At 48.0% G+C, this 22,013-nt stretch overlaps 1 protein-coding gene across 12 annotated transcripts in view; it reads right to left on the bottom strand.

Moving 5' to 3' along the window:
* Positions 1-22,013, bottom strand: part of TCF3 (transcription factor 3) — a 97,391-nt gene that overhangs the window by 25,242 nt on the left and 50,136 nt on the right. For all 12 annotated transcript variants that reach the window (XM_072601551.1, XM_072601545.1, XM_072601552.1 and 9 more), the window contains 3 exons: positions 13,808-13,875; positions 10,482-10,611; positions 2,143-2,192 (listed from right to left, as the gene is read on the bottom strand). In XM_072601551.1, coding sequence (XP_072457652.1) covers positions 2,143-2,192; positions 10,482-10,611; positions 13,808-13,875 — 248 coding nt within the window. The remainder of the gene's footprint in view (positions 1-2,142; positions 2,193-10,481; positions 10,612-13,807; positions 13,876-22,013) is intronic.

Raw genomic sequence — 22,013 nt, 5'->3', positions numbered from 1 at the left:
TCAGAAGAAGGAAGAAGAGACCTCAGGTGGGTGGCATGTAGGCCTGGGCCAGTTTGCGTTTGGAGGGGAAAACGAAGCCTCTTTTCCTTTGGCAGAGAGGTGATGGTGGTGGTGGTGGGGATATGTGGCACCAGGGAGCCCAGAAATGAAGGGAATGTGAAAGGCTACGATGAACAAGAATCCAGCAAATTGACTTTTTCTCTAATTTGATTAAATAGCGGGAGCTGGGAGAGCCGAGCCTGTCTAAGAGCTCTGTGCCATCTGTCGGGCCCTGGCCCCCCGCCAAGGCTTCATGCAGCTGTGCTGCAAGGGAGGGGTGGGGGGGGAGTGGGGAGAGGAGAAGGGGAGCAAGCATGTGTTTGCGTGTGTGTGCATGTGTGTGTGTGCATGTGTGTATGTATGTTTGCGTGTGTTGCTACTGGGAAGTTCCTGGATGTGCAGATATGGGAGAGGCAAGGGAAAGCCCCTCTCCTCCATCATCAATGCCTCTTCCCCTCCCTCCAAAGCCCAGTGACTGTTCTGAGGTGAAGGTGGAGAGGAATGGGTATCAGTGGAGGGAGAGGAGTCAGATTTCAAGGCCTGGCCCCTCTCCCCTCCCACCCCTTCCAATCCTTTGGTTCTATGCCTTAGCCCACTCCCCAATACCCCAGACAACCTATAGCTCCCTCTTTTCCCAAATAACAAACTGGCCCTTCAACATGCCATGGGATAAGACCTGCTCCTTTGTCTGTGACTCAACCCCTACCCTCCACAAGACTGAAAGTGACATTAGACTAGATGGTGGGGGACACTCCCAGGGCAGATATTCTCAGATCCTCTTTGGTTCTCTGGAAAAGCAGTGAGACGCACTGATTAGAGATAGAGAACCCAGGTTTTATACCTGGCTGTACCCATGACTCACTCTGTCACCTTGGCAAGTCACTTTCGTCTCTGAGACTCAATTTCCTTATCTATAAAATGGTAGTTGGGGGCATGGAGTAGGGTGGGAACATAGCAAGAGACTGGCACACCATCCTAAGAATAGGGCTCATGAACTGTCCGAGTTGGAAGGTGCCTGGGAAATCACCCATCGTTTGACAAATGAGTATGGGATTTGCTTCTGGTCACACAGTCATTTAGGGATGGGGGAGAGCCAGGATCTGACCTCTGATCATTTAACCCCAAGCCAAGTTATCTTTCCATTACACCACAGTCTTCAGGAAGAGGACAGAGGACCCTGCCCATCCTGAGACAACTACCTGAAGCCCCGAGCTGGCACTGTGGACTGTGACTCATGCCAAAGGGCCGCAATCATATGCTCACATGTGGATAGTACACTCCAGTAGACCTATCTATACAAGCACACAAACATGGTGGGGAGACTTCAAGAAAAAGTGGTCTTTTATAACTACCACCTTGGCACAGGTCATACAGGCTCAACTCTGTCAGGAAGAAGAGGGACAGGCATGTCATGGTGAGATCATTTACTAATCCTTATCTTTGCTCCCCTGTTAGTGGGGCTCCCATGTACACAGCTGTTTCAGGGATCCCCTTCAGGAGGGAGGCCCCCCCACCCCCACCCCAGAGAGCCAGGGAAGGCTCCTAGGCTCCAGAGACAGCTGACCTTTTAGGCAGTGCACTGACCAGATGTCAGAGAACCAACGCTCCTCTGCTGGGAAGGCAAGGAAAGGCTTTGTTATGGCCAGATGAGAAGTAGGAGAGAATCTCAATAATAAAGACTAAACTGCTATGGAGTTATTCTGCCTCTCTGGGCCTCAGTTTTCTCATCTGTAAAATGGAGTGGGTGATTTCTAAGGTCTTAGCTCTAATAATTCATGTTATACATACTAAGGGCTCTGACACCCTGGGTTCTAGGGTTCTTCTCTAGATGTTCTGATAGGATATTCTATGACATTATGATTCTTTCAGTATTACGACTCTGTAAGGTTCTCAGATGGAGGTGCCACATACGGTAACACTCCAGGTCTACATATTACTACTCAATTAAAAAGGACTCTGAGATCTGGGAGTAGGGATCTGTGTGGGCACCATGGTCTCATTGTGGGCATCGCCTGAGGTGGGAGCATGGTGACAGGATTCCTCCCCAAAAAGGTCCATGTCCTGTGATCTCCTTCCCACATTCATCAAGACTGGCTTACTCACCGAGGAGGGAAGTCCTGGAGGCACCTTCCGGACCTTCTTAGGCTGCCCATCTAACCGGGCAGAGGCAGGAGAAGAGGAAAGGGAAAGACAGAACACACAAACAAAAAACTGTGAAACCACAGGAAATGTTCACCTTTGCTCATGCAAAGCAAATAGGATTCAAACCCCTTCACCAATGCCTACCAACTATGGTCTGGAACATCCTCTTCCTCCCTCCCCATCAGTAAAATTTCCTTCTGTCCTTCGATGCCCAGCTCAAGTCTCCCCTCCTTGTAGGAAGCCAGAGGCCACCCCATCATAGGGCCTCAGACAACACTCAGAGTGATACCATATGTTTGGGACTTGATTGATATGTAACCTTCCACTGTCTCCTAATTATTTCAAGGCTTATAAACCACTTAGTTTCACCCTTACTAGTGGTGTAAAATTATCTAGTGACCTTAGCTTGATCATCATGATATCTGCACTACTAACCTCATTGTGGGGGAAGAAAGGGCTTTCTAACTACCTTAATGGACTATAGCACAGGGAGTTACCCTCATCATCGTCATTCCTATCTCTATAGCCAGACTGGGAGCTCCCCAGAAGCACGGTCCAAGGGGCCTCCTCCTTTCTCACCTACAGTGCCCAGCAGAAGGCTGGGCATGCAGAGGTGGGAGTCTGAGTGTGCACAGTGTGAGATAAGAAACATCAGGGCACATAACAAGGGTGTCCCTCTTTTCTTATCCCTAAGCGGGTTAGGATTTAGAAGAAAAAGGAACCTTCTAGGTCATTCAGACTACATCCCTTACTTTACAGATGAGGGAAATCATCTCTGCTAGAGATTAATATTGCTCTCCCTCCAGTCACACTTGTAATAAATGCCTGAGGCTGGATTTGAACCTGGATCTCCTAGTAACAAAATGAACTGGGATTCAAACTCAGGTCTCATAACTCTGAAGCCAGCACTTTCCGCTGGACCACATGCCTCCTAGGGTGGGGGCCTAGTACAGGGCTGAGGTCAGAGCAAGCCTCACTGGCCCACATACCCTTGGCCTGCTCAGCCCAGTGCCACAACTGCAAAGCAACCACAGATGCTCAAGTTAAAACCAGCTGGTCGTCCAATATGCCATTTACTCACTGACCCACAGTGTAGACTAGCTCCACATTTGGGGAAAGGGAGGGAGGGGAAGTCCTGGTCTCCTGTCCTTAGAGAGATAACACACTACACACTGACAGAAAGAACAAAGCTCTCGAGAGCCAGGGCTGGGCTCCTTTAGCTGTGTGGCCAGGAGACTCAGTTTTCCCATCTATAAAAATGGAGACAGTAAATCTCACGCTCAGGACATCTAGGTGGCAATGGATAGAGCTCTGGGCCTGGAGTCAGGAAGATCTGAGACACAATCTAGCCTCAGACACTTGCTATGTGACCCTAGCCAAGTCATTAACCCTCTGCCTGACTCATTTTTCTCATCTGTAAAATCGGGGTAATAATGGCACCTCACTCTCAGGGTTTGTTGTGAGGGACTGATGAGATAATATTTGTAAAGCACTATGCAAATGTTATTATTATCTTAGTGATAATAGTAGTAGTAGATGATGATACCACCACCACCATCTCCTTCAGAATGAATGTAAGGAAAACACTTTGTAAACGTCTGTGCCTTGAAATGGAAGCTTTATTATTACTTTAGACTCTGAAGCAATGAGAACTCACCCCTGAGTCAGAAATGCACAAGGTCAGGGAAGAAGGGGGGGAGAAAGCCTCCAGAAAGGGAGCCTATCCTGGGACCTCCCTTTCCTCAGGCCCTCCTTGAAAGCATCCCCCAAACCCCAACTCTAAGCACGTTTAGGGGTGTGGAAGGGGGAGAAGTATTCTACAACGTGATTCCTTTGCTACTACAGAATGAGAAATTTATCGGCCAGATGCGAGTCTCTCTGGGAGACAGGAATGTATATTCAGCTTTACTTGCAGGAGTGGGGAAGAGGTGAGTGGTGCGGCTTCCCCAGGGGCTCTCTCGGGGACGAAGGATCAGAGAGGATGGTACCATTCCTGCCCCACTGGCCAGCACCTGATAAACTGGGGCCTTTGGGACACACCTGTCCCAGTTTCACGTGCTCACCTCATCCTCTAGGCTAGACTGGACCAGTGGTTACTAGCAAAAAGAACCAAAGCTAATATCTACATGGAGATGGAAGGTTGGGAGAAGAGCACTTCCCATACACATTATCTTACAGCAACCCTGGGAGCTAGGTGCTGTTATTACTTTCATTTTACAGATGAGGAAACCAAAAGACTGAGAGTGGTTAAATACCTTACCTCAGGGTCATTCAACTGGGGTGACTCTAGCACATAATCTACTACACTATGTTTGGGAAAGGTGGAGAAGGCAGGAATTTTGAGAGGAGGGTCTCTCTGGGGAACAAATGGTGGGAGTGCTCCTCTTCAGTGAGGAGGAGGATGGGACTCTGGAGACTTGGACCAGCTGAAGGGACTGAGCGTGCTCAGCCTGGCCTGGGGGGTATCATACATGATTCTATCTCCCAGTGTTAGAAGGATTAAGAAGACTGATCTTCCAGGTCCCAGAGGGAAGAACTAAGAATAATGAGTGGAAACCATTGCTGATGGGACAGATTCTCCAGTCCAATGGAAGGGAGAATTCACCGGACCCCAGTGCTGTCCTGAGCAGACCTTTGGTTCCAGAATCACCATGCTGAATCTTTCAAAGAACCTCAGAGGTCACCTAGTCCAAATTCCTCATTTTACAGATTAGGAATCTAGCCACGAGAGGTTAGCAGCAGACAATCTGACAGTCAGAAGCGGCCTCAGAAGGCATCTTGTCCAACCTGTCTGGGAATAGGAATCCCTCAGCAAACATTAGGCACCTACAATATGCTCTTTCTAGCAGAAGGTCAGTCTTGATCTGGTGCTCTCCCAAGGTAGCCCCCAATCCACTATGAGAGCTCATTTACTAATAAGTAAGTAATAGTTAGGAATAATTAATAAATAACAAGTAAGAATCTTCTGAAGACCCACTCCTTAGCCCAAAGAGGGGGAAGGGTTTAATGAGATTTAATGGAAGACAAGCTAGATTCAAGACTATGTCTTCCGATAGCCAGAGATGGTTATTTATATACAGGGTTTGAAAGTGTGAAAAGGGTTTTATGTAGTTATTATCTCAAGCGATCCTCACCACCTTTGCAGGGAGGTGCATATCTCACTTTAGAGATAAGGAAACTGAGTCTGAAAGTAGTTGTGACTTATCCAGGGTTCCATAAAAGCGTCTGAGACTGGATTTGAACTCAGGTCCTCCTGCCTCTAGGCAGTGATCTATGGGATTTTCTATCCCTGGAGAGGAATCCTATTCAAGTCTGGGTGGGACTAAGATGGTCTTTTTTTTCATTTCCAGCTGAGATTTTGGGTGTCTGATTCTAGGTAGGACTCATTCACTGGCTGGGCGGGACCTCCAGCAGGAATGCTTCCCCAGTTCGGGCCACAATTTCCCCATTTGCTAAAAGGGGATAACCGCCTCTGGCCTTCTCCCCAAGCTGTTGCTTAGAGGGACTGGGGGTAAGGAAGCCCCAGTTTGAGTGACTCCCAGGTTCTGTTATTTTGGGTGTTGAGTATGGTTCAGAGTGAATCTTCCCAGTGGGTCGGGTGGGCAGGAGGCAAGACGAGAGCATTCTGAGCAAAAACATTCATTGCTCTGCTGACAAGCATCAACTGGCAGCTGGAGTCACTGTTGCCATAGCTGGACATGGCCCTTAAGGAAACTGGTCACCAGCATAAGGACTGGTCCCATTTTTAAAGGAGGGGGAGAGAACTGAGGGGGTGGAAGATGTGGACTGCAACCAGGTCAATCAATCATCTGATTGGCGAGGAACGTCTGGCTGGTCATTGGTCAGCTGGCACACAAGAGTAAAGCAGCATTGGCCCTGATCCACGCAAAGGACATGGGAGCTCTGGGCACTTGGGCACATAGCCTGTGAGTTGTGGGGGGAACTAGCTACACCATGGCCTGGGATGTCTACACTGGCCAGATTGGAAATCAGGAAGACAGATTCAAATCTAACCTGTGATACTTCCTATCTATCTGATCCAGGCAAGTCAGAGAAATCTCAGTCTGAGTTTCCTCATCTGTAAAATGGGGATAACCAGGGTACCCACCTGGTGAGGTGGTCATCTCGCTCCAATGGGACAATGTATGGAAATCACCTGGCTAACCTCAGAGACCTCTGTACATGTGGGTTATTACCAATATTCCCTATAACACCGTCCCATCATTCTTGTGATCCCGTATTTTCTTTCTCTGGTTCAGGGTACGTAACGGCTTCATATCACCACCTGGTGACATCCTTTAAGGCCCGATCACTATGCTACTGCCTCCATGAACCATCACTAATCTGTGTAACCTGGAAGTCATCTCTCTCCTTCCTCAGCTCTTGGGGCACTCTGTAGTCTATTTCTGCAGAAATTACGTGCTAGTCACAAATAGGTGAGGGATCTATTATTTCATGAGAGTGGGGAATTTATTCCACCAAAAACAAATGGCAAGAGCTGGTCTGTAACTTATCAGGAGTAATGACCAAGGGGAGCCTCCACTGCTTACTCCCACCTGGTGCTGGATTTGGATGGGCCTACCCGGTCAGAGGTAGATCTTTACCCAGAGCCTGCTCCATTCAGCCTACTACCACTTTGTAAGGGTCACTGGTCAGAGACATGACTGGTGAACGCAGATGACTTCTATTAAAGATGGAAAACCATCAGGCCTTATCATCTACCCTGGTATTGGCCCCTAAGGTCCATGAGATCTTACCACCTACTCCACCACTATGCCCTCCGATCTCCTAGGCATTGTTATCCTACTTGCTGCTATGCCCCAAGGTCCCCCAGGCTTTGTCCCCCATCCAAAGGTCTGCTGGGCCTTCCTATATGCTCCACAGCCGAGCCTTCCTAAACCATACTGTCTCTCTTTACTGGAATACAGACTCCTGCAAGGCTTTTCTATCTGTATCTCCCAAGATCTGATACTAAATACTCTTCTATTCTGATATCCATCAAGTTCTAAGGAGCTAGGAGGCCCTGAGGGGTGAGTAACTTGCCCGGGGTCAGGCTCCAAAGGAGTGACAGAGGCAGGTTGTCCTGACTGTAGATTCTGATCCCTCTCCAACATATCAGGATGCCCCTGTGATCACACTGAAAACGGAACTGTATTGGTCTGTGTCTCCCCTACTAGAATGTTAAGGACAGGGACCACATCTCAGTTATGTACTAATAAATGTTTGTTAAAAGCAAAGAGATTTCTTTATCTCTGTCCAAGAGGCTAACACATATTTCAATACTGGGGACATTTACTAGCAGAACAAGGGATAAGTCACTTGGCCTATCTGAGCCTCAGTTTCCTTATCTGTAAAATGGGGTCTGGAGGCAGCTGGTGGCTCAGTGGATAGAGCACTAGGCCTGGAGTCAGGAAGACCTGAATTTAAATCCAGTCTCAGACACTTACTAGCTATGTGACCCTGGCCAAGTCATTTAACTGTTTGCCTCAGTTTCCTCATCTGTCAAATGAGCTGGACAAGGAAGTGGCAAACCACTCCAGGATTTTGGCCAAGAAAATCCCAAACGGGATCATGAAGAGCCAGACAGGACTGAAATGACTGAACAGTGGCAACCACAAAATGGGAGCTTATAGCACCTGTCATACCAAACTCCTGATGTTGTGCGGATTTTATAAACACACTGCACACAAAAAACTTTGCAAATCTGTCCATAAATTACAAATGTCAGTTATTACCATCAACAAGTTAGACTAAAAAGGAAAATCAAAAGCGAACGTGGTATCATTAGAATAGCTAAGCTTGAATACATAATTCCTCCCTCCCCCTTTTCTTTGCAGAGGTAAAGGACTATGGGTGTGGATCACTGCATACACTTGACTCTAGTGTGTGTTCATTCTTCGTTGCCGAACAAGACCATGCCATCAGAGAAATAATGACATGACTTGCACTTGACTTTGTTATTTTTGAGTGAGGGAGGGCTGTGCAGGTCACCAGCCTCACTTCTCCTCCAGAGCCATCTGAATCCAGTGACCAGATATTCACTGGAGATGACCCAGGATGAGGCAATTGGGGTCACGTGACTTGCCCAAGGTCACACAGCTAGTGAGTGTCAAGTGTCTGAGGTGAGATCTAAACTCAGGTCCTCCTGACTCCTGCACTGGTGCTCTATCCACTGCACCACCTAGCTGCCCCTTGACTCTAGTGCCACCTTCTCAATGAAACCTTCCCTGATTTCTTTTGCAGCTGCTTTCCTCCTCACAAGTACCTTGTAATTAGTGTGTGAGTGAGTGTGTGAGAAAGGGAAAGAAGAGTAGAGGAAGAGAGTGAGAAAGAGAAAGAAAGAAAGGGGGGGAGGGGGAGAGAGGGAGACAGAGGGGGAGGGAGAGAGAGAGAGGGAAAGAGGGAGAGGGAAAGGGAGAGGGAGAGGGGGAGAGAGGGGGGGGGGGAGAGAGAGAGAGAGAGAGAGAGAGAGAGAGAGAGAGAGAGAGAGAGAGAGAGAGAGAGAGAGAGAGAGAGAGATCTACTATTTCCTCTGATCAAATGTGAGCTATCTGAGGGCAGGAACCATTTCATTTCTATTTGCGGATCACTGTCCAGCACAGTTCTGAGTGAAGGCTTGTTATGGGTTAGTTTTGGTCCAACTGCCTTTCCCTATTCATCTCTTTATTTTACATTCTTCTTTAAAAGGCTGGCTTTCTGGAAGTAATAAACTGATAACAACAATAAGCTCGTTAGCTTGGTGCTTTAAGGTTTGCCGACAAGGTCTTGCTGGGTCCCTGTAATAACCCTGGGACGCGAGGGCTATTGACAGATGAGGAAACAGACGGAGGTTGGATGACTTGCCCAGGGAAGTGTTTGAGTCTAGATTTGAATCCTGGGCTCAGAGTTCTATCCTCTAGGCCACCTAAAGCTGGTGATGTAAAAACAAAATTATAGATAAGATTTTAAAAATTAAAAAGGAAGTTTAAAAAAGAAAAAAATACCCAAGTGGCCCTCGTGGAGCTTAGTCTGTTTCCTGGGCAAGTACTACCCTTCAGGAGCACTGGACAGAGGAAGCCCTGAAGTTCTGAAGTCAGGAGGCCAGGATCACAGTAACCCAAAAGGCAGAGGGCTGGCCTTGCCCCCCCGTGACACTTATTGTTTATGAGACCTCAGTTAAGTCATGTCACCACAAGGAGTCTCAATGTTCTCTGTAAAATGGGCTGATCATGACACTACCCAAAGTGGCAAGACTCCACAGAATTGTAGCAAGACTCAAACTAGAATGTACATAAAGTGTTTCTGCAAATTTTCAAGCTCTCAGATATCAGATATTCTCATCAGGTCTGGTCCTGACAATGCCGCTGGTATGATCTCAAGTCTCCTCATCTGTAAAACAAGGTAAAACAATCCAAGACGGCTTCTATGGTCTGTTAGCTCCAACATTCTAATTCCATCGAGTCCTCTTAAGATCTCCATGCAAACGACTCCCACATCAATGGCTACACTGCCTGCCACATCATCAACCGCTTATTGGACGTTGCAGCATCGCTGCTCAGCATCTTCCCCTTGACCCCAGGCCCCTGCTGAACCTTCTCCCTGTTACTGTGCTGAGTCACTCAGGCTGACAAGCTTGGCTCATCCCCGTCACTCCTCATTCTCCCCCACACATCCCATCGATTGGCCAACCTTGTCATTTCTCCCTCCTCACTACCCACCTTAGCATGTCTCCTTTGGACTAGTACAATAGCCTTTGGGTCGGCCTGCCTACTTCCACTTGAAGTAATTCACCTAAAGTCCGGGGCTGACCAGGTCACCTCCCTACTCAGTAAACTCCAGCAGCTTCCAAGAGCCTTGGGAGCAAAGAGAAACGCTTCTGGGTCCTCAAAGTGCTCACAACCTGCCTGATCCTACTCTTCTAGCTTTCCTTATTCTTTACACACTCCACAATCTAGGGATACTGTCTCCTTACTGTTCCTCCACGGGTCCCTCATCTTCCACCTCCATACCTTTGTACTGGCCATTCCCCCATGTCTAACATGCTCTCTCTCTTCACCTCTACCTGTTGGAATCCTTGGTTTCCTTCAAGACTCAGCTCAAGATCCGTGCCATTCTATGTTGTATGTTCTGAGGTCTCACTCAGTTCTTTTATTTGATGACATGTCCTAAGGACCTGTCCAGCTCTGACCTCCCCCTCAAAGGTAAGAGACTCTTCTTTCTTAGCCCAGCCCAGGACAGGTCTGGGAGATGTAGGGAACTCAGGGAAGGTTTGCTGCCTGGGAGATCAGCAAGTAAGATGTCCCTCCCACAACGCCACTCACCAAGGTTGCCGTCGGCTGCCCTCCGTCGAGGGTTGTTGGGATACGAGTAATACTGTGAACCTCCCTTGACCCCCGTGGGGGACAGCGTGCTTGGGCTGCTGATTCCCAGCTCACTGGGCAGGAAGCCAGCCTACAAGGGAAAAGAGCCATCAGACGCCCAGCCCCCATTTCCCAGGGCAGCCCCAACCTCTGGGCCGTAGCACAAACCCCCGTGCCAAGCATGCACAGATCACCCCCAACAAGCCTGTCATCTGGCAGCACACAGGCTGGATTCTGGACTCTGGGGGATAGTACAACATGGCAATCTTAGAATGTGAGTTCAAATCGTGTTCACTGTCACAGCACAGCCTCCTCAAGCAGGAAAAGGAGCCAAGAGGGTCACTGCAGTCGGCTTGGATCCTGGACTCCCAGGAGGTGGAGTGACAGATGTTGCTTGGGGAAGTTCCCTAAGCCTGAGCCAGGAAGCAGGAGACCTGCGTCCTCACTGCAGCCTTGGCCAGTCACTTGGACTTTCCGAGTCCTTGTTTTGGCAACAGCTGAGGGGACCATTTTCTCTAGCATTTGAAAGAGATGACAGAGGTCGGCATATTGGAAAGGATATTGAGATGGGAGCCAGGAGGCAGGGCTTTGAATCCTGGCCCTGAGAGCTCAGGTGAGTTAGAACCTGCCCCTAAGCCTCAGTTTTTCACCCATATAATGGGGTTGATACAAATAAAAAATTCTTACACAGCACTTTCAAGTCTGTAAGAGCACTTAGATAAAACAGTTGCCCTGCCTCCCTCCACGGACATGAAATAAGAAGAAAGCCTCTTGTAACTCTCAAAGTGCTATAGAAATGGAGTCCATGATTATTTTATTTTATGCAGTTAAAGTCATGATTCTGAGAAGAGGTTTGTAGGTTTTGCCAGGCTGACTGCTGCCAAAGGGGTCTACCAATCAGAAAAGGTGCAGAAGGCCTGATTCAGTTCAACCTCTTTATTTTATAGATGGGCAAACTGAGGCTCCAGAGACAAGGATTTGTCTAAGGCCAAAGAGGCATAAGAGTAAAGCTGGGGCTCCCAAGCCCGAAGTGGGGGAGGTCTTCTGACTACAATTCTCACTCTGATGTTCTCTCCACTAACCCATGCTGCTGCCTAGTTATGGGAACACAGGGAAGATCCACCATTTTATTCGAGTGAGAAAATCCCAGTATGGGAGTCCCCTCCCATGATGCAGGTCTATGATCCTGGCTCATAGTTCTAGAACAAATTCAACCCTCCTCATCTTAAAGAGGTCCAGGGTCACACCAACGAGCTCTTCATTGGGAAGACCAAAGCAGAAGCAGATCCTCTAACTCTTGTTCAAGTTCTCTTTTCCCTGGACCTGAGGTACCCAGGTCACTGGGGGAGGGGGAGGATCTGAACCTAGGTTCCTGACTCCAGGCTTAGCACTGGATTCTACTTTGCCACATCATCTTTACTTATTTATCAATATAACTGTTAGGGACAGGGACTGGAACCATGATTTCATCTAGTGCAAATAAATTCAGGGTGAGGACATTCCCTCTACTGATGCCAATTGGCACCTCTTTACTGCATATATATAACCTATTTCAAATTGCTTGTCTTCTCAAGGATGGAAGACGGAAGGAGAGAGCTTAGAACTCAAAATTTGAAGAAAAGAATGTTAAAACTGTTTTTACATGTACTTGGGGAAAATAATTTTAAAAAACAAATAAAAACTGAAAAGAAACTTAATTGTCTTAGTTGCCTGGAGCACTGAGGGGTTAAGTGAGTTGGGTGGGGACATGCAGCCAGCAGGCGTCAGAGGCAGGATTTGAACGCAGGTCTTCTAGGGTTCAAGGCAAGTGATCTACTAAACCTTAAAATAACATTATTATTGGTACTCTTAAAAATAATGACATAAGCAATGATGTTCTGGACAACCGCAAAGGACCATGAATGCAAAACCCCATGGCTCCAGGTTCTGAAGTGGTACCAGGGTGCTTTCCCATCCTTTTTTGGGGGGAAGGAGAAGATCTCCCTGCTATCCAGCCCTTCCCCAGCCCCCAAATTCAAACCTCTGCCAAATGACAACATTAAAAATAAAAAATCCCCCCTCGTGGGCCTTTGGCACCTGTCCCGCTGCTATTTTCACAGCTTCGGTGGTAAATTAAATTCACCGCGGCCAGCCCTGGAGCCAGCGCAGCTGGTGTAGCAAAAGGAAACATTCTCCGTTCAGAGAAGAGGAAATTATGACAAATTTGTGCAAAATTAAAACATGGGCTTTAAAAAAAAAGGGAAAGAGGGAGAGAAAGAGCTACCCAAACCACACCCTGCCAAGAGCCAAGTTGGGCCAAGGGGAATGGCCCCGAGAGGTGCCCTTGGTTGCTGCTGCTTGGACGAGTCCCTTATGTTCCACCCCCATCTGCCGACTTTCAAATCTCCAGGAATCCAGTCTTCTTCCGATACTGTGTTCAGTGGCCATTTTCAGTTCTAATATTTGTTTCTCTCTTGTAAGTTTCCTTCCGGCTTCAACATTCTTTGTTCTAGAAGTTAAGATTCCTCCCAGCTCTGACATCCTGTGTTCTAAGCACCTTCCCAGCTCTGACATCCTATGTTCTCAGGGCCCTCCCAGCCCTGACACTGTGTCCAATGATAGGTCCCTCCCAGTGCATGAACTAATATCCTTTCCACTCTCATATTCTATATTCTAAGTGTGGCAAATCACTTTAAGGAGGTCATTTTAAAAACCTGGCAAACTCTCATGTTCCTTGTCCAAGGGCTCTTGATTTGAGGAACATAGCCACTGGATCCCCAGGCCAGCCCGAGCAGCACTCTGGGTATCCCAGGGACCCCCTCACCTCTACTCTTCCTTACTTCTATTCCAAGCTCCATGTTGGACTGCTCAACTTCTGGGAAGAATCCAGAAAACAGGAGGAATGATCATTCTCTCCCTCCCCAAAGTCCTGGAAAATCTGAATCCGAGCTGTTTCCGAAGCCAAGAGGCCCAGGGCTACTAGTCCTAGCCCCAAAGAGGAAGGAAGCTGGACTTCCTGAAGGAGGCAGGGCCTGACCGGTCCTTCTCCTTCGTCTACCCCAGGCCACTACCTGCTTCACTACACAGCACTGACAGCCTCAGGACCAGCAGCCCATTCTGGGGGGAGGGAATAAAGGGGTCAGCCCACAAGCTCTGAGCCCAATTTTCAAACTGTCTTCCTCTCATCCTGTGCTGTGCAGGACTCCATATACAGGAACCTCCCCTTTATGGTTACCCCTAAGAGAAGCCCTTCTGCCCACACCTATCACCAAACAATTCCCATCCAATGTTTCTTCTCCTGCTATTACCTGACTTAGCACTGGCATCCCAGGGTCTCTCCCAAAGGCTGAGTAAGAGGTTCTCTCGCTGTTCTTCCCTAGAGTAGAAGAAGCAAATTTTCACGTGAATATTAGCACACAGGACTAGGCCACCTGGTTATGACAAGGCAGGCCAAGTTGAGACAACCCTTCTTAGTTCTAGAGGAAGCTCATGACCAGGATAAGGACTCACCTGGCTGGGCCTTCCCACCCCAAGGGAGCATCAGTGGCTGGTCTCTGTCTCTCCACTGTTACACAAATGGCTTATAGTCCACCACCTCAAGCCCAGGGTAAGAAGCAGATGCCACCTTACAACAGATATCAGGAACCCCCCCCCCCCCCCCCCCCCCGCTTTAGTCTCAGATTTGCCACTGATGCTCCCATGAGTCACACAAAATCACAGCCCCTCTCTGGACTTTAAGCATCCCATTCTGTCAAATGAGGAGAGACTAGACAAGATAACTTCAAAATCTTCTTCCATGTCCCAAGGGCCCTCCCAGCTCTGACACTGAAGGGTTCTCTAAGCTCTAGCATTCTGTGTTTTAAGGGTCTCTTAGCTCTGCATGAAGCTCTGTGTTTTAAGGTACAGGATGGAGAAGGTGGAGGAAAGGCAGAACCAGCTGGGGTCCCATTCTATATCCCCTATATACCTCCTTCTCTTTTCAAACTGTCAATGAGGACTTGTGGCCATGGCAACCTATTATCTGAAGATACAAACCAAAGTGGGAAATCAGCAGCAACAGGTTAGAAAACAGACACACAGACAAACAGACAGACACAGATGCGCGCACACAGACACACACACACAAACAGATATACACACCCCTCACCCTTATTCAGCAGGTACAGGACAGGTAAGAGAGGACAGGATGGGCACACAGAGGAAGAGGAACATTATACTATAAAAAGACACATCCAAGAAAGGACTCAAATGCCAGGAACAAGGTGGAGAACACTGAGTGCAGACCAAGAGAGGCAGATTCACAAGTGATCTTACCATTGGAATATATTACAGACCACCTAGGCAGGAAGGGAGGAGTTTAGGTACCTTTCTGTAAGCCTACCATAGAGTAGTGATGGAGGGACTTCCAATTACCTGGACATTTGTTAGGGCCCAAAGCAGAGTGACTAATGATTTCTTAGTTCGCATTAATGAGAATTTCATTCTTCAAAAGGTAGAGGAAATAAGAAAGGGAACTGGGATTTTGGACCTGATTCTGACCTACTAAGAACTGGTCCCTGGGATGTGGAAAAGATGGGCCTACTGGGGGCCATCTCAGTCATCTTTGATTTGAGGAGCATAGGTTTTAGGAGGTTCCATGAGTGTCTGGATCCCACACAGACTGAAATTTTGGGGGGGAAAGAAGTCAATGCAAAAAGAATGGGAGGGAAACTACAGAATGAAATTCTGAAGCAAGACGTGAAGGGAGATAATTGAGATGAGAAGAAAAGGGGTATGTGTAGAGTGTTTAAAAAGACTAACATGTATACCAAGGCGACTCACCAATTGAGATGGCTGTCAAAGACATGACACAGAAAATGGGAAGTCAGGGCAGAGAAGAGACCATCCATGTCAAAGGTCAGGGAGTTCAGTGGTCTGTAAGCTTGAAAAGTCAAGCTTAGTTTTTGTTAAAGAAGGATGGTGGTTTCCAGGACTAGGGAGATAACAGGCCTGGGGTCCTCGACCCTAGTCAGACCACATTCTAAGATGGACATTGTCAGCAAGAGATTGTCCAAAAGGAGGCAACCCAGACAAATGGGCCAAGACTGGGACACATGAGGATCAACAGAAGACCTTGGAGAAGTTTCACCTGGAAAAGAGGTGACATGAGAGAAGGGGAACGAAGCTGTCACATGGAAGGCTTGACCCCAGAGGGCAGAACCAGAAGCTGACATTTAGCTTGGCATAGAGAAAAGCTTCCTACGCTCAGCTCTCTCCCAAGTGCGATGTGTCTAACTCAGTGGGCGAAGGGTCATTCCTCGTGGAAAGGCCTGAAGCAAAAGGTAGATGAGTTCTTATTAGGAATTGTTTTCACAGATATAAGTAGCACTAGAAAGGCTACTGAAGGCCCTTCCTCTTGGAATTGGGTGATTTGCCTGGGGGGAGGAGGGAGAGAAAGAGAGAAGGTTCCCTAATGATGGAGCTCCTGTACCACAACCCCCAGGACAAAACCTCCTGGCTGGGGCCCCTGGGGTGGTAAAGCACTGGACTGGTAGGTAGTCCTTTGGTGCTGGGTGGTGCTTGGAGGGGGATGGGGAGCCCCTCCCCCTTACTCACAGGGCGGCCAGGACTCCTGTTTTCAATCTACGCTACTTGGTTTCATCTCCCTTTTTCAGTTTGAATGGGCTTCAGAAAATTGAGGGGAGGTGGTGCTAAAAAGGAAAAGGGGAAGAGAAGACCTTGTGAGAGTAGAGAGGAAGAGGGGGAAAAGGGGAGAAGTGGGGGGTAAGAGGATAAAGGGAAGTGAGAGATGGGAGAAGAAAGAAGGGGCAGAGAGAAGAGAGGGAGAGAAAGAGGTAGATGTGGGAGAAAAGAGGATATTGAGGAAAAAGGGAAGATGGAGCCAGGAAAGCCAGGAGAGGCGGGGGAAGAGACGAAGGGAAGCAAGAGCTAGGGGAGGAAGCTCCCATGACTCCCACATCTACTCTGAGTTCTTCTCATGGATACCCAGGTGTGCCATCCTGGGCGGAGGACAGAGGCTCCTGAAACTAGACCGAAGAACATCTCAGATCCTGTGAAACCAGGGCTAATTTCCCAGTCAATTAGCTGAGGGAGTTGGAAGAAGGGGTTCTTTCCCTAGTCCAGAGTCTGATAGATGTTGGAAATCGAGCTGCAAAAGCATCCCTGAGCCCCCTGTTCCTGCCCACTCCCCCATTGACAGTTCAGCCATCTGGGGCTTGAGATCTTCCTCGGAGCCCCAGGAGGCTTTCTGCCTCCCCCAAGCCCTGACCAATGGAGGAAAGGAAGTAACTGGCTGAAGTCTGGTCATCTCTGTTCAGGGACCAATGGCTCAGGTCCTAAATCTCCACCTGCACTGGCAAACTATGAGCTCCCTCCAAGAGAAGAGGAAGAAGCTGGATGGTCTTTGATGCTCAGAACACAGGGCGGGTCATAGGACCCCTAACATGAAACTGGGATGTCAGAGACAGGCTAAGTCAGACCACAGACCAGAATGAGTAGTCATGCCATCCAGCCTGCCATGTAGTGGAGGAATCCCTTCAAAAACCTCCTTGAAAGGTGGTCCCCCATGTTCTGCTCGACCACTCTCAATGACAGGAAGCTCACTACCTCACAAGGCAGCCAAACATCCTGTCCTTCCAAGGCTAACTCCTTCCCAGTGGGACAGGGATTATTTTACAGGGCCAAGGAGAAAAGCAGGGGAAGATGAGAGGGACCCAGAAAGGTCTGGCGATTGCCCAAAGTCATAAAGGCAGGTAGGATTCAACCCCAGATCCCTTCACCTCAAATTCACCCTTTTCTCCCGTGTCACATGACCCCCTGGATGTGGGGTTAAGTCACATTCCTAGCACTACTACACTGTGTCAGAGGAGTTCTCCTTTCTCCCTGCAGGACGAGGGAGGAAAGGTTCTGAGATAGCTGGAGCTGGCAGAGGGGATGGAATTTGGACTTGGGGAAGGAGGGCAGCAGCAAAGAGAGGTAGAGGCTATCCTGGAGAGAGGCTCACAGATCCATATGGGACAGAGTCACCCATCAAATGCCTTCTAAGCAATGCTTAAAGGAGCTGCTTGTACAGTATGGTGCTGGGGAAAGCAGGCTACACTCACTATCACAATGAGTTGCTTTAGGGTTCCCAAAATGCTTTTCCTAAACAGCCCTGGGAGGCAGGAGCCAAGAGTATGTCCTCCAGGATCAGTGCATGAGCTTGGATGATCAGTCTGAGCAAGACGTTCCTGTTCTTTGAGCCTTAGTATGTTGTTGTTCAGGTGTTTCCAACTCTACAGCAAAGATATCAGAGGAGGTGGCCATTTCCTTCTCCCAGATGACCCCATTTTACAAAGGAGAAACTGAGACAAACAGGGGTTAAGTGACTTGCCCAGGATCATACAGCTAGGAAGTGTCTGAGGCCACATTTGAACTCAGATCATCCCAGGCCTGGGGCTCTATTCACTGAACTACCTGGCTACCCCTAACCTCACTTTGGCTATCGGTAAAATGAACAGATCAACACCAACACCATGTACAACGGGACTGTATCGAGTCAAATGTATTAATGTGAATTATTAGTATTAATAATGACAGCATGAGTGCAGGCTAGAGCCAATCTTGTGTTTAAGTCATGCCTTTGACATCTATTCTGGGACCCTGGGCTGGCTGTTAGGTAGACTGGCCCTCTCACCCTGGTGGGGGGGCCTTCACCATATTAGTGGAGACTCTCCCCATCTCAAGGGATCCCACCAGCCTCAGCCTACACACCAGCAACGATCCCAGAGGTACATGCCACCACTCTTGGCCAATCCCATTATTTTGCACATGAGGAAACTGAGGCCCAGAGCAGTTCTTTAACCTGCTTAGTATCACTAAGGTTGTCAGAGGTTAGAGGAACCCAGCTCTTCTGACTTTGGTGCTAGGGCTCCTGTCCCGGGTAACTAAGGAGAGGTTGCTGATTTAGTGCCAATATGCTCTAGTGGAGGGAGTTTCCTACCTGGGAGTTCTCTCTACCAAAAAAATCTCATCCCCCCAAAATTAACTAATATTGATGACAACATCGTTCAGAATAATCAGCAGTTTTTTGTTGTTTTTTTAAACCATGGCCTTTGGGCAGTGATGCACTCAACCTACTCTTCTGGTCTACTTGTCTCAGTCTAGCCATCCCCCCTCCCCCCCTCAAACATCAGAGGCACCGTGTGGAGGGTACAGAGCTGCCTCCATCAGGAAGTAAGGACCAAACGCAAGTAAAATAATAAAGAAATAAAGCCATCAGGGACCTTATCTTATCTTTATTCCCAAGAGCCTAATGGACTTGGGCCTTAGCCAGGGGTGGTGGGAGGGGAGGGGGCAGAAGGAGGGGGAGGGGAGAGGAACCGATCCCCTACTTCTTCAACAATAACACACCCCCTGATACCGTGTGGGAAGCAAATTTGTTTTTACCGTTTCGAAAGCTGGAAGTCGATGGAGTGTTTAAAACTGACTGGGCAGATTTGCATTTTTAAGTGGCTCGGGGAAGTGGGGGGGGTGCCGGGTTGTGGGGGGCAGAATGGATTACTGGGAACTCAGTTTATGATTCCTCTGCTGACCTGGTGTCAGACACATGCCGCCACCACAGCCTTACCGTACAGCTCTGTACCCTGAACCCGAGCCCGGCCTGGTTCCTGGGTGGGGTGCTGGGCTTGGTTCTGGCACCCATAAACCACTACCACTGATATGATCTTTCTCTGAAAGCCAATCCCTGCCCCCATCCTCTTAGTAGAGGGGAAAGAATATAAGATTTGGGAGTCAGGGGAACAACATTCCAATCTTCCTTCTGCTGTGTGAGCCCATGGGCTAGCTGCTTAATATTGTGGGGCCTCAGTTTTGGGAAGTGTGTGGAACCTATGATGCTGTCCATTGTGACCTTTTACTTCTCTGTCTAACGGGGGTGCCTAGGGTTGCTCTGAGACAAAGACAACCCATCCCAGGTTGCCATGTGCTCCTAAGGCACCACACTTCCACCACTGCCAGTACCAGCCCCACCTCTCAGGGCTCCATCCAGCTCTGACAGGCCATGTTGGGCCCAGGAACAGCAGCAGTATTGCTCCAAATGCTCAGAGATAAGAACTGAAAGGGTCCACCCCAGCCCCCTTAACAGACAATTGAGCCCAATAAAGGTTAGTGACCTGTTCAAAGTCCCACCAGTAGTTAAGTGTCAGAAAAGGGAATTTGAATTCAGATCCTTTTATTTTCCCACCTTACCACAAGGCTTCTCATAGGCAGTAATAATTTGCAATTCAAAAGATCTTTGTCTAAGGTTTGCAAAGCACCATCTTTATGAGGTATTATCAAGTAATATCCCCATTTTATAGATGAGGAAACTGATTCTGAGAGATCAAAGGACTACATCACCTTCACACAGCTAGTAGGTGTCTAAAGTTACATCTGAATCTCGGTATCTTAAGTTATCCATTATGCTGCATGTCTATTTTCTATGCTCTAGGGTCCTTGCCAACTCTGACACACTATGATTCGGGTCCCTCTAAACTCAGAATTCTATGTTTCAAAATTCCTTCTAGCTCTGACATTCTATGGTTCTGTGCTTTCAGAGTCCCAGGCAGGGGAAGTTAGGGAAGGGACACCATCAAATGGAAGTGTCCCAGGAAGCAAGAATTCTCCTATAAACTGCCCTCCCCATAAAGGGATAGCCTCTTACACCCTGGTATAAAAAGCTTCAGGGGTGAACTAACCACCCACTGGGCAACAAGACACAGAAGACTCTCTCCTTGATCTCAGAGTCATGACAGGATTCTTTGCTAGTATCCTTGCTGAAGTCTTGCACGATGGCTGGCAAACAGGAGGCACTTCCTAAATGTTGGCCAATTGACTGACTTAAAGAAAATGACCAAGCCTGGCTTGGCTGTTTCTTCAGAGAATGGAGAAAAGAAAGAGAAAGATATAAGAGCTAGAAGGGACAGAAGGAGGGAGAAATAGAGATTTTTGTTGTTGAGTCATTTTGGGCATGTTCAACTTTTCATGACCCCATTTGGGGTTTTCTTGGCAAAGATACTGGGTAGTTTGCCATTTCCTTTCCGGTTCATTTGACAGATGGGGAAGCTGAGGTAAACAAGGTTAAAGTGACTTGTCCAGGGTCATACAGCTAATTTGTGTCTGAGGACAGATCTGACCTCAGGTCTTCCTGACTCCAGGCCTTGTGCCTGGAGACACTTCACCATCTAGCTAAAGGATAGAAGTAGACAGATAGAGAGTCCAATGGCTGGCTAGATAGATCGACCATTTATTAAGTACTTACACTATGTCCCAGGTACTAAAGCTTGCTACAAGAAATAAATTTAAGAAAACAAGATGTCAAGTAGTTCATCCTCTAACAGGGAAAGTCAAAGCAAAAAGGGGAGCTGGACAGTGGGGAAAGGGAAGCTGGAGGCTCAGATCAACTGAGGCCCAGGGAAGAGATCTGCCCAAGGTCATACCGAGTAATTAATTAGAGGCAAAACTCCAACACAGAATCTTAGAGCTGGACCAAGAGCCTGTCTCTCCCTCTAGATGACTGTCTCAGAGAAGGTGGGTTCACAGGTGAGCGGAGACAGAATTAGAACCCAAGGTTTCTGACTCCAAATGCAATGTTTTCTCTTCCACGTTGTTGCCTCAAAGGTCTTCTCCCAAGCTCCACAGACTCTTACAGGCTGGGAATACCTCAACAGCCTGACTTCCTAGTTCTCATTTTCCATCAGAAAAATGACTAACTTTCTGCCTGCATCTCCCTCTGGAACAGTGGCCCAGTAACCACACCTCAGAAAGGCTAGGGTATACAATGGGAAGAGCTCTGAATTTGAGGTCAGACCCCCACCTCTAACTCCTAGCTAGAGAGACTGTGGGCAAGTCACTTCATCTATTTGGACTTTCTTCCTCTATAAAATACAGGCTCAAGACCCGGCTGGCCTCTAAGGTTCTTTCCAACTTTGAATCAATCTACTATCCCATGAACCACCTCTTGGGGAGAGAAATGCAGATGTTCCAAGATCAAATCTTTGGGAAAGGTACCTCCAAAACTCCCTCTGGTCCCACCCATTTTGCAGATGAAGAAACCAAGAGGGGAAGGGTTTTACTCAGTTGTGTTGTTGTTCATTCAGAGACTCTGTGACCCGCTTTGGGGTTTTCTTGGCCAAGATACTGGAGTGGTTTGCCATTTCCTTCTCCAGCTCATTTTACAGATGAGGAAACTGAGGCAAACAGGATAAAGTGACATTGACTTTCTCCAGGGTCACATAGTTAGTAAGTGTCTGAGGTCAAAAGGTCTATGGACCATGCCACCAACTGCATCCTTACTCAATCATACAGTGAGCTGATGGCACCATCAGAACTAGAACACAGCTCTTCTGACTCTGAGGTTGCTAGGTGCAACAGTGGAGAGAGTGCTGGGCCCAGGAATCAAGAAGTCCTGAGTTCAAAGGTGACTTCAACTAACTAACCCTGAGTAAGTCACTTAACCTGTTTGCCTCAGTTTCCTTAACTGTAAAAATGGAGATA

This window comes from Notamacropus eugenii, chromosome 4 (assembly GCF_028372415.1).
Source record: "Notamacropus eugenii isolate mMacEug1 chromosome 4, mMacEug1.pri_v2, whole genome shotgun sequence".
Classification (NCBI taxonomy): Eukaryota; Metazoa; Chordata; class Mammalia; order Diprotodontia; family Macropodidae; genus Notamacropus; species Notamacropus eugenii.
The sequence above is the reverse complement of the archived record's forward strand: the minus strand, read 5'-3'. Positions and strand labels throughout refer to the sequence as shown.